We start from the raw sequence: 13,860 nt of genomic DNA on the forward strand, positions 1-13,860 counted from the left end.
TACCAGAATATTCCCTGAATGAGAAATGATACTTGCTCATCAGTGGGGTTTTTTTAAAAGCAATCACCAAAAAGCCATTTTAGTAAAAAAGTGCCAACTTACTTTTGTTTTGGCAAACTGTTCCTACTCAAAGCTTTTTTGGGTCCAGAATGGAAGAGATAAAGCCCAAACTTCAGGGCAGTGGAGAGTTACAGATGTGGGAGGGCAAATTCTTGCCACTTCTGAGAATCAGTCAAAGCAGTGTCTGGAGCTTGGCTGGTCCACATTCTGGGGAGAGTCCTTCCCCGACAGGCTGTGGACTCTGCAATACAGCTCTTCCTCTCATGCTTTTCAAGATCACCAGAACCACCTCTAAGGTCATTAACTGTGACTTCTAAGGGAAGGTCATTAACTGTGGGGATTCCTGGTTAATTGAGAAAATATGTTACCAAATGCAATTCACCTAAAATCACAATTTCATTATATGCACACTATCAATCAAAATATATGCAAAGCAGACATCTAAAAAAATTACACTACATATGAATGAAAAATTATTTTATTTAAAAATACATTATACAGCAGAGTGTCTCTCTTTTTGTTTTCTCACTGCTGGTTCACAGAGATAGTATGATAAATTTAACCCAAATATTTGACTGGGAAAGATCCTGAGAAAGAGACCAGTTACAAGCTGATGATATACAGTACACTGAAAAAGAGTCATCTCTTTTAACATAAAAGAATCTCTTGGTAATCTTATAAATCAGATATAAAAAATGCAGATTTGCTACCATGCAAAAATGAGTGAAGATTTCATTTAAATCTGCACACAGAGAAATCATTAGTACCTTGGAACCTAACTAGCTAGACTAAGAGCAGGGTAAGTGATCTTAACACGGTGATACAAACTTTGGATCTACTACAATTTTGTAAACACAGTTGATAGTCTAATAAAGGTGGATTTTCAATCATCTAAGTAACCTAGTTGTAGCTAAGGACTCTATTCTAGGTTTTTTTCTCCCCACAGGTATATTTCTTCAATCTCTTAATTCTCAGCTTAGCACAATGACTTCGTGGCATATGCTCTATTGCACTTAGAGATGACTTGGCCTTGCCCTGTTTGCCAAGCACTCTTTAGGTAGTTTAATTTTAGTGAAAGCAGAGGTTAAAACAAAAATTAAAAGCAGGCATTACCTGATGACCATGTGAGAATGCATTAAAATTCATCATAGAAAAAATATACCTGATTCTACATCCTTGTGTTTCAAACATACTCTTAACAATGATTAATGCACAGGAAATACACTGAACTCTGGAAAATTTAAGGCCTAAAATGCTCAACAGCCTGCACTGACCAATAGTATTCTCAATGTTTCTGTAGTGCTAGCATTTTGTCAGCTCTTGCCAGAGGGAAACTTTCTGGCAGATGTTAAGAATGTCTTCAGTATTTACAATGTTCAGATCCATTTGGTGCTCGATTTTTATAGGACAACTTCACTATGAATAGTCAGCAAGACTCTTCCGAAGGGGAGGCTTAATCTGAATATTTACAGCAATAACAGAGGTATGGTAACATTGGCTGACGTTGAAGAAAAATCAATTCGTCAACACCACGCAGATTGGCAGAGGATTTTTTTTTCTTTTTTTAAGAACACGAGCCTCAAACACAAACAGAGATAAAAAGCTTTGTAGAGAGAAAGTCTGCCTGGCCTGGTCACTTAGGCTGAAAAAAAAATAATTGAGCCATTTTTGTTTTTCCATGAGTCTTCCATGAAAATGGAGAGTAGAAACTCAGATGAACTTTTCTCACTAAGCTGGTGACCCTCTTCTTATCTTAGCACCCATTCTCCCAGCATAGTGACAGGGAGTACAACAATCACGAGAAGATGCAGGCTGCCTTGAATAATTTGTTTCAATGATTTAGGAATAGCACGGCTTCCCATCAGATATGCTAAGCTAAGAATGGAGCCCTTAACCTTTCATGTGGTATCATTAGTAATAAAGAATATATCAAAGATCAAACCTTCTATATTATTCTCATTTCTTTTAACCTAGATACATATATGTCATCCAAGACATTCAAGAACTACAAAACAACAATTCAACTACAATTATGTCAGGAAAATATCCAAATAAATAAACTTTTAATTATGATACAATACTTATTACAGTAAAAATTGGCATTTTTTTCTCTTCAAAAGCAGAAGCACCAGTCTTACATATAACATACTGTTTGAATGATATCTTACATGGAATACAGCGTAATACAATGTGCAAACAGCATTTTCATACAGAACATAATATTTTCTAGTTTTTATACACTGAAATTGCCTCAAATGGAAACAAGTTCATGCTGAATTAAAAACGTAGATTTTAAAAATCAAAGTTAAATCAAAATACAAAGTACTGTTGGAATAGGTACATGAACCATTGAAAACAAGGAGAAGCCAAAATAGAGGGTCATGTCAGATAATTAGTGCTCAGTTTGTCCCATTCCATCATAAAAGTAAACAGTTAATATTTTTGCTAGAAAGTAAAGTGACGTTCTAATATTTAAGAATTCTTCAAAATGTTGGTATCATTTTAGTGATGTAAAAATCAAGTCAGAAACAGGACTTCTAAAAATTTCTTATTTTTGATACACTGCAAATATCATGTGTGGGCTGTGAAAAGAGATGAAGTCCAATGGAGTGAATATACATCAGCGTCAACATCATGTGACTTCTGCAAAGGCCGTGATGTGGTTCTACGAGTTAAAGGAAAAACAAACAGATAAAAACCACAAAACCACATAGATAGACAGCAGTCACCATTGTGAAAACTTCTGCCTCCTGTGCTTGAAGGGCAGCCTGGTACTTGGAGACTATAGTAGGATGATGTAATAAAACTGATGTGCACTGCAGTGCTCTCACTCACTCCCATAGCAATTCTTAAATGCTGAAAGACTGGCTAGGGAAGTATGTTGAACAAAGTAATTATGTGTGAGGGTTCTATTATATTTTAGTTTTAGATGGTTTTGGTTTGCTTTAAATTAAGTTTAATTTTAAATTACATGTGAATAATTGAGTTAGCTGTATTTTGATTGCTATGTTCTTCATATTTGAAAATAAAATTCCTAGAAATTTAAATGACAATTTCTGATGGATTATAATACTCTATTTCAGTGTAAATACATTTTCATACATTTTTAACATCCATCTTTTAAAGATTCTTTTCTCCCCATGAGCTCAGTGGCACTTAACCAAATATCAAAATGCTTGAAATCAAGTGACCTTTGGCAGTTAAGAACTCCTGTTCAATTTTTTTTTTTCAGAATCACCAGTGTCCAGTTGCAATCTAAGAACATTTTCCTCTTTCCTTAAATAGGACGATTCCTAGGAACACTGAGATGTTGCTTGGAACGTGAACATTCTATGTGCAGCTCTAAAACCCTGCAGCATCCCAAAGAACTTGGTTTCTTTTACACACTTGAACCTAAGCAAGTGGCTCTGCAGTCATCTGAAGGGGAAGGCAGCCACACAGTGATGTGCAGGATCCAGAGGAAGCACATTTCCCTTTGGCACACAGTACCCTTGAGTGCCACCATGTTTTACAAAACATGCAAGGGTGAAATTAGTAAAGGGAACCTTGATGTTAAGCCATGTGTTTGTTCCCAAGCACAAAAAATGCACAGAGGGCAAAACATCAAGCAAAGCAATGAATATTTTTCTCATCACTTTGCCTCCTCAGGCAGATTAGACTCAGAAGAGAGAAAATGTGAGCTGAAGAGGAGGAGGATGTGGATAACCTGGGGAGAGTTGGACCTCCCATTTTTTGCTTAAGGGAAGTCCTTCAGAAAATCTCTTATCACACAGCATAAAAAGTGCTGGAGTGAAACAATGCCCACCATGGAAGTTTCTATTTCTCAGTTCTTTAAACTGCCTGCATATTTGTCTATCAGTGTGAGCAGGGGAGATAGGCAAGCATCTCTTCACATTAGAGAGAGGAAACTAGAAATACTTTGATCGGAGAGCTGCCCCTTATGCCCCCATCTCCAATTCTTCCCCAAAACAGAATTTATGTATTTTAAATAAACAACAATTATTAAACCATAGCCCGATTTTTAAAAAAATTGTTAGGAAAAAAGAGTGCAACTTTCCGTGAAAAAGTTTTCAGTAAAAAATAGTAACAAATGTTATTGTTTGCAGATTTTTATTCGGCAGAAGAAATGCAAAATTATACTTCCTAATTAGAAAAAAAAATCAACTCCAAGCATCTTGTTTGGCTTGCCATCTTCTGTTTTGAGTATACAAAAGATGATACAGAGGGCAAACTCAATGACTCTGGAGTTGATGTGAGGCTATAATGATATTTTCTTCATAGTACTCACTTTATTTTCTTTATTTAGACCTCAAAAGTCATCCTGTCAACTTAAACTACCCTCAGTCTAAAATTATTCACTTTTTTTCATAAGTAAGATGGTCTAAAAATGAGGAATTGGATGAAAAAAAAGAATTCCTCTTTATTTCAATCAATTCTTTTAAGTCCTGCTACATGCCATCCCTGTCTCTAAGTGACACACATTTGCCTGTGATGCAGAGGACCAAATGCTCTTTCATGTGGCATTAATTCAAGAATGGATAACGATTATTTAGGGAAAAGAGAATCTGGTTCACACTCCTGCCAGCTATACTTCCAAACTGAGCAGGCCACCATCCTGAGAAGACATGCAGAGCATGGGATATAATAACACAGAAGTAAATCCTCCTTCCTCAATAAGCCCTCAAAGAGAACTGCTGAGCTGCTGATCATGGACCTATTGATTTGGCCCTACTGAAGGCCTGTCAATTCATTTCCAATGGACTCAGCAGGGTGATGCATAACTAGGTCAAAATTAATCACTTGCTGACGGCAAGAACCACTGATAGATTCATGCAGCTGCCTGGTTACTCGTGCTTTTTCATGCTATCATCTCAGGCAAAACTACAAATAAGCCTTGCTGAGATTCTGCAGAAAAACCCCAAACAAACAGCATCCCTCTGGAATAACTACCTTTCAACTCTTTTACTTCTGCTTAGATCTGCTGTGACAAGGGTCAGAGTGAGATACTAACTACTGTCAGCAAACAGATTCACCCAGATGCAGGAAGACAAGCAAAAAACCATGCACAAGACCTCAGCTTCTCCAGCTCCATGGGAAATTCTTTTCCCTGAAGTTCCCAAAAGAATCAGAAACGCTGAGGGTCTGCTCAATGGCAGCAGTCTCACAGACAGGCAGCCCAGCATTGTAGCATCCATTCTAAGAGGACAGTAAGAAGCATGCATCGTAACTCTGCTCTCAGACCACTAACAAAAAAGGGAAAGCCAACGGCTAAGCCTTGAGTGCAGGTTTCTGAGGGAAATGATCCACACCTGTGTATCTTCTGTTAAGTTTAAATAATTTCTGTTGATAAGCAATGCTATAACATCAAAGCATTGAAAAAATAGATTAAACTTTTGGTGATTTGCAGTTTTCACTATATATATTAAATATTTGTAGCCTAATTTTTTTGCTTTCTTCTTACCAATACAGTTAGAAACATTCAAAAATAGCCATCATCCTAAAAAGGTGATTTTTTCCGTTTTTGAAAACAGGAATTTGTAAATTGTAATTTTTCCCACAGAAGGGTTTGTCAAATAGAAAAATACTACTGTAGTACTTTAGGCAAATGATAATTGATCAAAGCATAATAATAAGGTTATTGTACAACTCTGTGAGCCAGCCGAGCTGCTTTCTGGGGTGGAGCTGCCCGCGGGCGGCGGCGCTCGCTGGGCGCTCCCTGGTGCAACGTTACTGCCTGAGCCAGAGGGGCTCGCACTGCTCACACTGCCCCGGCAGCCAGGAGAGACACCTGAGTGCCCTCAGGGAGCCCCCTCACAAAGCACCCTCTGGGCTCTAAGGCCTCGATTCTGTAACACCTACCATATGTACATTTGAGGAGGTCATGCTGAATATATTGCTCCACTTCCCATGTTTAAGTATTGCTTCATCTGAGCATTAGATGTAGTGATCATAATTTGTATTCAGTCAGAAATAATTCTTGTACAATCTCCCAGAAGCAGATTTAAGCAGAAGAGTAGGACAGGAATACAAATTCAAATGTTTGACATTGAAACAAAACTGCTTGTGATTTTCTATGAGCTGACCCACCTAGGTATGTGTTTGTGGTGTGTGTGTGAAGCAATGTCGAATTCAATCTCACTTAGACTGTATCATCAAGAGAGAACAATTGTGCCACAAACTGCCTATAAGCTGATGTAAGCACATGGGCTCTCATCAGACCATCCTGGAGAAACAAATATGGACACCTACAGATGCTTTTGGACATCAAGCACTACCAAATACAAGTATTTGGAGATCTCCCAACTAAAATATTTTGTCCGACAGAAATGGACACAACCCTCTCCCCCATCTGCCCACAGTATGATGAGCTAAAGCATCTTTGTGTTTTGCTTTTAGCTGTGAGCTCAGTGAGAGGTGATCTCCCTGGGGAGCTGCAGGGAGCAGGCCAGGCTCCCCAGGCCATGGTGTTGTATGCACACCAGGGCACATAATGATTGAAGACTTGGTACCAACATGCTTAAGATCAAGAAAAAAGCAGTAACATCGAGAATTAAAATTTTCTGATATTGTGAAGAAGGTATTCTCTGTCTCATGAGTAACCACAATGGACTAAATAGAAAAAAACAACACTCCTTAAATTCTGAAGAGGAAAACTTTCCCAGTCTTAAAAATACTAGCAGAATTCACTGCAATATCTACACTTATTATTGCTAGAATGTTTTATCACCATCATTACCTTACACATACACAATAGAACAGTAATTACTGTGTCAAACTCAAGAGGATTTCTGAGACAGTTAATCCTGAGAGTCACTAAAAACTGATACGATGGGCAACAAGAATGTCACATATTGCAAGAGGAATTCCAAATACTTATGACCATTAAAACTTGGAAATGGCTGAAAGAGAGAGCATCTAATCTATCTCTCTTGAGTTCAGCCATGCTGGATAGTCAGTGCTGCAGGGGAATATAAGAAACTTCATTGTAACAAGGAACAGTGGCTGTGTTTGGGAAGGTCTGGGCACTGCTGACAGAAGCAGCAGTATGAAGGAATGCCAAGCAGAACCTCAGGGAATAAATGCAGTTTAGCTGTCAAACAGAGCACTGCCAAGAACCCACTGTGCAAATAAGTAATACTGAATAGCTACAGAAAGCACTGATGATCACACACAGTAATTATCTCATCTCACAGGAGATGAACCACGGTGCATCTCCTAACCCAATGTTTCCTTCCGAAACCCTCTATTCTCAGTATTCTATCTACTGCCTCTATTAGTCCTGAAATGCTCCATGTTGTATTTGTATTTGACTTTTTCTAAGCCAGAATACTTATAAAAATAAGTAAGACTAGCAGAATCGTAAGCTACTACATGATGGGTAGGAGACCTCTGTAAGCCCCAGCCAATTTCAGGTGACTTTTGCATGATATAATGTCATCCTCCCCCGAAACAGGAAACACAGTTTGTGACTGCACTTCTGTGAAGCTGAACCTTCAAACCCTTTCAGGTGCTATCCAGAATATCCCCATGTCTCAGTAATTCCTGCAAAAGAACAGGACTCTCTAATCTTGACTGTGGTAGGATGAGAGCTTCCTCTCTGTAGGAGACTGCCAGCTGACTGAAACATCAATTGTACGAGATGAAGAAGACAGAAGAGAAGAAGAAGCAGATGGGTGAGTGATAAGGTTTCTTGGCTTTCATTCTTTTCATTAATTCTGAGGATGATTAAAGTTAAGGTAAAAGCACAAAGTCTGCACTGCTGAGCAGGCTCTGGGAAGGATCCCTCAAGGACACACTGTACCTACAGCTTATCTGCCTGCATGAGTACCCATGCAGAACAGCTGAATCATCTGCATGCACCACAAGGCAACAGAAGTGTCATGCAAAGAGTGATCTAACCTTGTCACTAAGCAGCAGCAGCTCAGTTTGGAGTATTACAAGAACTTATGCCTATTTAAGTGCATTTCAAATGTAGCTAGACCTCCATCAGAACTCAGACAGTGACAGCACGGTGAGCATTGCCAGGAGCAGTTGTTCTCCATGGAACAGCAAGTAACAGATCTGGAAACAGCAAAGGAATGTGCTTCCGGGTCTGTATGCTGCATCATGAGCTTACTCATTTAGGGGTGAATTTATTACAAAACAGCAGTGAGGGGGGTCCTGTCTGGCAGGCAATTCTAATGAAGTCATTCTTTAAGGCAGGAGTTTTTAATTGCTTGCTCCCAGATCCCTGTACAGTTACTATTTTTAGTACCAGTCGCACAGTTCCATTGCTTCCCGCTTGCACTGCCTTAGCCTTTGATAACTTCTCACAGTTAGGATTTGTGCTATTCAATAGCTAATTTCTGACAGTGACCTGTCTTTAATACTGGCACAGGAGCTTGCAGACTGAAAATAAGGAAAAACAGTTTTAAAATAAGCAAAATGTAAATCTATGTGCATTCAGAATATTGAACTGGAACAGTCCTAACTGAAATGTCGTGAAAAGTAACTCATGTCTAAAGAAGGAAGAGGCAAATAGCATACAAATTATTTCACATCCTTCTCTCTCCACTGGAGAGCAAATTATGTAAAATAAGAAGGGAGTTAAAAAGCAAAGATTCAAGAATTCTTGTAGCAATGGTGGTTAATTGAGATTAGCTAACTTAATTTAGACCTTACTTCCCTGAAGTATTATTCTTAATGCCTTTTATTTAACAGGGTCTGTCTCCTATCTAAAAATTTAGATTAAACAAAAAATTAGATTTAAAAAAATGGTAAAAATATCCATAGAAACCCAAAACCTAAAGCACTCACATGTAACTAACTTCTTCATCAAGTCTTTGCTAATTCAATTTTAAACTTTCTGGAAGTGGAAACAGAAGAAAGCATTTCCAAGCAATTAGCAAAGTTTTCACCTTATTGTCCTTGCATCCCACCCTCTCTGTCTGAAAAGGAGAAAGGCTTTGCAATGCAGACAAAGATGCACCCATCAAATGGGATCTCCACAAGTGGTATCACTCTGTGGTCAGTCCCCAGTTTAATTATCTAGAGAGAAGTTGCATGACAGCAAACAGCTGCCATATGAATATGGCTTCAGAAGGAAAGAGGCTCATTCAAATAATAGCCCTGGGCAGTTCACAAATGGCAGTGGTTATCCTCAAGCAGAGCAAACATCATTCCTGCCACCATCCTCCCACACTCTCCTGTAGCTTTCCCCACAGCATCTCAAACTAGGCCAAGTCTCAGGAAAAGAACATTGTTGATCATGAGTGAGAGGTTCTCACACCAGGTAGAAACACGAAGTTAACATGAAGTCTTTATCCCCAGAAAAAGAAATTTAATATTTCAATATCCAGAGAATATAAACTCATTACCTATGATGGCATTTGAGCCACAGAAAATGCTTCCATTGCTTGAGAGCCTAACACATAAATAAAACATGCTCTTATTAATGTGGTATGTTCCAGGTCAGCTGACAACTTGTTTTCTTTTGACATTTTTCAGAAAGTTTACTGAGTGGATTATTTTGAAGATACACATTCATCATCTAAATGCTTGGTCAAGCAAATGAGACTCTGACCTCCTTACAACAAGATATCCGTGGAAGTAACTTAGACATATTTGGTTCAAAAAAGGCATGTTAGACTATTCTGAAAAGAAATCTTCTTTCCCTTCAAAGAAAGGAATAAAAAATCCAGGACTATCAGCAATTCTTACTAAAGGACAACTTCCACCACTTTCAAGTGAATAAGACAGATTGAGAAGTGGTTGAAATCCTTTCTTCTGTTTAACATGAAAAAAAATTATCAAAATTAATCTGGAATTATTAATCTGGAATTAAAAGAATACCACAGAAAAATATTTTCGTGCCCTACCCAGTGTAAAATTGTTTCCAATCTTCAAATATGGGGATAACTCAATAGATTTTAATGAATAATGACAGATAAAGTCATTAGAAAAAGTAAAACTTCCTTTAAACTTTCATTACTAATTCAAAGCTCCCCCTTGGTAAAAACCTCTAAAATATTTTCTGTATTTGGTTATGCTACCTATTTCAGCATTTATTTGCTGAAGTTAGTCAGACAATCTTACCTAACACACAGTAGAACAGCTGATGCAGAAGGGACTGCATCCCATGCTCTACACCAGGCTGAGGACATACCACAAACAAACAGGATAAAAATGCCACTTGTATATGAATTGGAAAGCCCCTTGGGCCAGGAGTTAGACTTTCTTTCTAAGCATTCTCAGAACTTTCTATGTTCTGTGGACTATCAGGCAGAGCATTAATCACATTTACTTGAGGAACACAAGGGAAGAGGGCCTCAGATCTGCTCAGCCTGACTCTGTGGGCTTAGCAGGAGCTACGGCAGTGAAATGATGACATGAAGGGCCTCACAAGGGATGTCACTGGATTAAATTCTTTCCTTCTTTCTCCTCCACCAAAATGTTTCTTTATTTTAAATCTGGTTACCTTGGCACTCTTGTCAGAATAGTTTGTGATCATCCTTCCAGGAAAGCGATGTTTTACTAACTGTTTTTTTAAAATGGACTTTTAAAAAGTCAGACATTACCTTTTCTAAAGGGCTTTCTACTCTGGGTATGCTGATCATGGGCATCTGGGTCACGTTATCCAGATGGGAATGTTGATGTTCTGGCTGACGCCCTCTGAAGTTATTTACCACACAAACAACCTAGATGGGATCAGAAGATAAACAGAATACCTAAGAAACAACTCATTTTTTCAAGCTTTGATCCTGACAATTATCATTAGGCAGGTATGACACCAGCTTTAGTCACAGCTTTGCAGTAGAAACACTGAAATGTGAAGTTCATGTTTTACAGAAAATCCTTAATTAATATTTCAAGACAAAAGTCTTTCTACCAATTTATTGGTACATGCATCATTTGAGAACCCCAAAAAAACCCCTCTTATCTAAAAGAAAATCCATTACTGAAGCACTAACCTTAAACTCCAGGGAAGGCCAGTGCCATCTCACTTTTGATCAGCAAAGACTTTCTCAAATGAAGAGTAATAAAGGGAGTAAAATGGCAAGGACCAAGTCTGAATGTAACTTCAAATCTGCTCAGGGCAGTAGATCTCACACAGTAACTTAGAAATATGATGGGTAACAGTTTGTGCTTCTACTAATTCCAACACTCAGCTGAGCAGCAATGTTTGCCAACCGTGTTTTCTTCAAAACACAACTAAATTTGATGTCATGCTACTCAAAAGAGTTCATGCAATATAAATGACAAAACATGAAAAAAACCCACGCTGGGACAGATTTCCTCTCTATTCTATTCTCTTTCATTAATTTAGGGGCATAAACAGAATAGAAAAACTTAAATGTGAACAATCAAATGTAGCTCCTGCACACCTTATGTGGAAGGGAACATTTGGAAATGCAAGCAGATGTATTTTAAAGGAGACTTGCAGCTACCCCTGCATGTCTAGGGGAGTGAAAACACCCACCCCAGCCATCCCCGGGAGGGTTCTCAGCCAAGCCATGCTTTCAGATCCAGGATCCTGAGACCAAGACCCTGTGATCCAAGAGTCAGGTTCAAAAGTGTTTTCGTGGGGAAAAAAAATCAAAGATGTATTTATTATCATTACAAGCTGCCAGGCAGACAAACCTACAGGCATTAAACAGCAGTGACTGCTCTATTCTATAGTCTTGCACTGCAGATATTAGATGAAGGTGATTAATAGATTAGAAATAGTTTTATGACACAGACAGTAGTCATTGGCAACTGCGATTAACTATCTAGTTTTGGAGCACAGCTCCAGAAAAGAAAAAGGCTAAACAAAGATTTTTTTGATACAGAATAATGTAAAATTTCAACATAAACCTGTATCATTATGTACTAAATTTGTTAGTGTTACTGTAAAGCCAGAAAAACAAATGCTACCTATTCTCTGATCAGTGTGGGTACCACTATATCGAATTTAATACTTTATGCATGAAATCATAACTATTATGTAATTCTGAGGAATATATACTTCCTGCAAGTGGGCATAGCTGCAAAAATTACTGTTTGAAATGCTACAATCTGGTTTACATAGAAATCAAAAGAGATAACTGGATCAGTCCTTTCTTGACTTCACATTTCTGAGAGTATGCAAATATCACTAAGGAAACTGATGACTAGATAAAAAACCTAAAAAACACGTCTTTTGTTCTGTAGTTATCTGAAGGCTTTTTTAGACATACAAACTTACACATTGTTTTTTTTTCAAACAGAAGTGACACAGACACACACTTACCAAAAATACTGCTATAGATATTCCAATTACAAATCCTGCTATTACATCTGACCAGTGGTTTCGATACTCTGCTACTCTGTTGATTCCAGTAAGGAAGGCCAAGCACATTAAACCCAAACACAGAACAGGTTTTGCAAGCCTTGTTCCTCTGGCTTTCACTGTGTTGGTGATATACATCTGAAAATTAAAGAGGAAGAAAGTGTAAGACTGATGGATATCTCCCACTAATTGGTGAATAAAAGCTCTATAATTGATTTGAATAGAATATGTGTCATCACACCCTTTTCCTAGAGATACAGAAAAAGAATCAGACCATACAGCAAAATTGCATTTTACATTAACCTGAAAAGCCTACAGAAAACCAGGCTAATTGGACAATCCTATCTGATTACTCTCAGTCTGTATTTTTATTTATTAATGCATAGAGGAGACTGATTTTTCACTGTGACAGTAACAGAGAAAGATCTTTATCCTAAAGTACTATTAGTACTACTACAAGCTGCCAGCACAATAAGAAAGGGAATACATAAAGACCTTGTTTTTATTAGCAAAGGTCTTTCTCTCTCGTACACCACTTCTTCACGTGACTAATTAGTGATTTGTCAAAAACCAGTGAAAAGGTAAAAGAACGGTGTCAAAGACCAGTGAAAATTGAACAAAATGCCACCATCTACTTTTATAAATCTAGTGTAATAATTTCATCCAGTGCTGAACTACTACAACCCCATGCCTCATAAAACCAATCCAAATGCTGCAGGTTTTATGCATCAGACTGAGAAATCCTTTTGCCCTGCTGCAGTCTAATTCTCCCTGTGCAATACTACTGAATTAAAAGCAGTGCCTGATAACAGAGCACCTCTTCTGCCCTAAGAGTGCATTAGTGACTACCAGGTTTAACCCAGCACTTTCCAAGCTCTGATGAGACAATGGAAGAAATTAATACCAAATATTTGACTTTCCATTCTTTTGAATCTTGGCCTTAAGACTGCTTGCAACACCCCTCCTTCCCACCCTTGAAAAAAAACCCTTATACTTCAGCTAACAAGATTTTTGACAAAAGAAGTTTCTACTCTCTGCAAAAGATGTTTCTGTAATTAAACCACTAAAACCCTAAATTTTCAAATTTTAAACAGGATTTAAGTTTTTGAACTGAAGAATGCATGTATTTCCGATGGAGTTTCACTAGAGATTCCAAGTTTGTAATGCCATCACTTTGACCTGCAAAGGAAAACAGATGAGTCTGCACTGAAGAACCAGTACCACTTCTTTGGCCAACAAATGGGCAATTCTTTCGGTTTGTTTGGGGTTATTTAACTTCAGTGGAATTCACCAGGGAACCAGTTTATGAAGTGCTGTAATAATCCAGCCAAGAAGCAGTTTAGAAAGTGTGGTTACAGTTACAATAAATTAAGTGAAGGAGTAGTCAGCGCTTGTCTAAGAAGAGCAACATCTGACAGTAACTTTGTTCTAAAGACTAGAGAAAGATCCCTGGCTTAGAGGATGAAACAATGCTTAAAGTAACATCAGAGAAGTGCAACACACAAACCTTC

General features: G+C 38.0%; 1 protein-coding gene across 1 annotated transcript in view; it reads right to left on the minus strand.

The window, feature by feature from the left end:
* Positions 1-522: 522 nt before the first annotated feature.
* The window catches only part of PLPPR5 (phospholipid phosphatase related 5), a 44,616-nt gene continuing 31,278 nt past the window's right edge, over positions 523-13,860 (minus strand). Inside the window, exons 4-6 of the mRNA XM_063407577.1 lie at positions 12,311-12,487; positions 10,617-10,736; positions 523-2,725 (exon numbers count right to left, since the gene is read on the minus strand). Coding sequence (XP_063263647.1) covers positions 2,693-2,725; positions 10,617-10,736; positions 12,311-12,487 — 330 coding nt within the window. The 3' untranslated portion in view covers positions 523-2,692. The remainder of the gene's footprint in view (positions 2,726-10,616; positions 10,737-12,310; positions 12,488-13,860) is intronic.

Source organism: Prinia subflava, chromosome 10 (genome assembly GCF_021018805.1).
Source record: "Prinia subflava isolate CZ2003 ecotype Zambia chromosome 10, Cam_Psub_1.2, whole genome shotgun sequence".
NCBI lineage: Eukaryota > Metazoa > Chordata > Aves > Passeriformes > Cisticolidae > Prinia > Prinia subflava.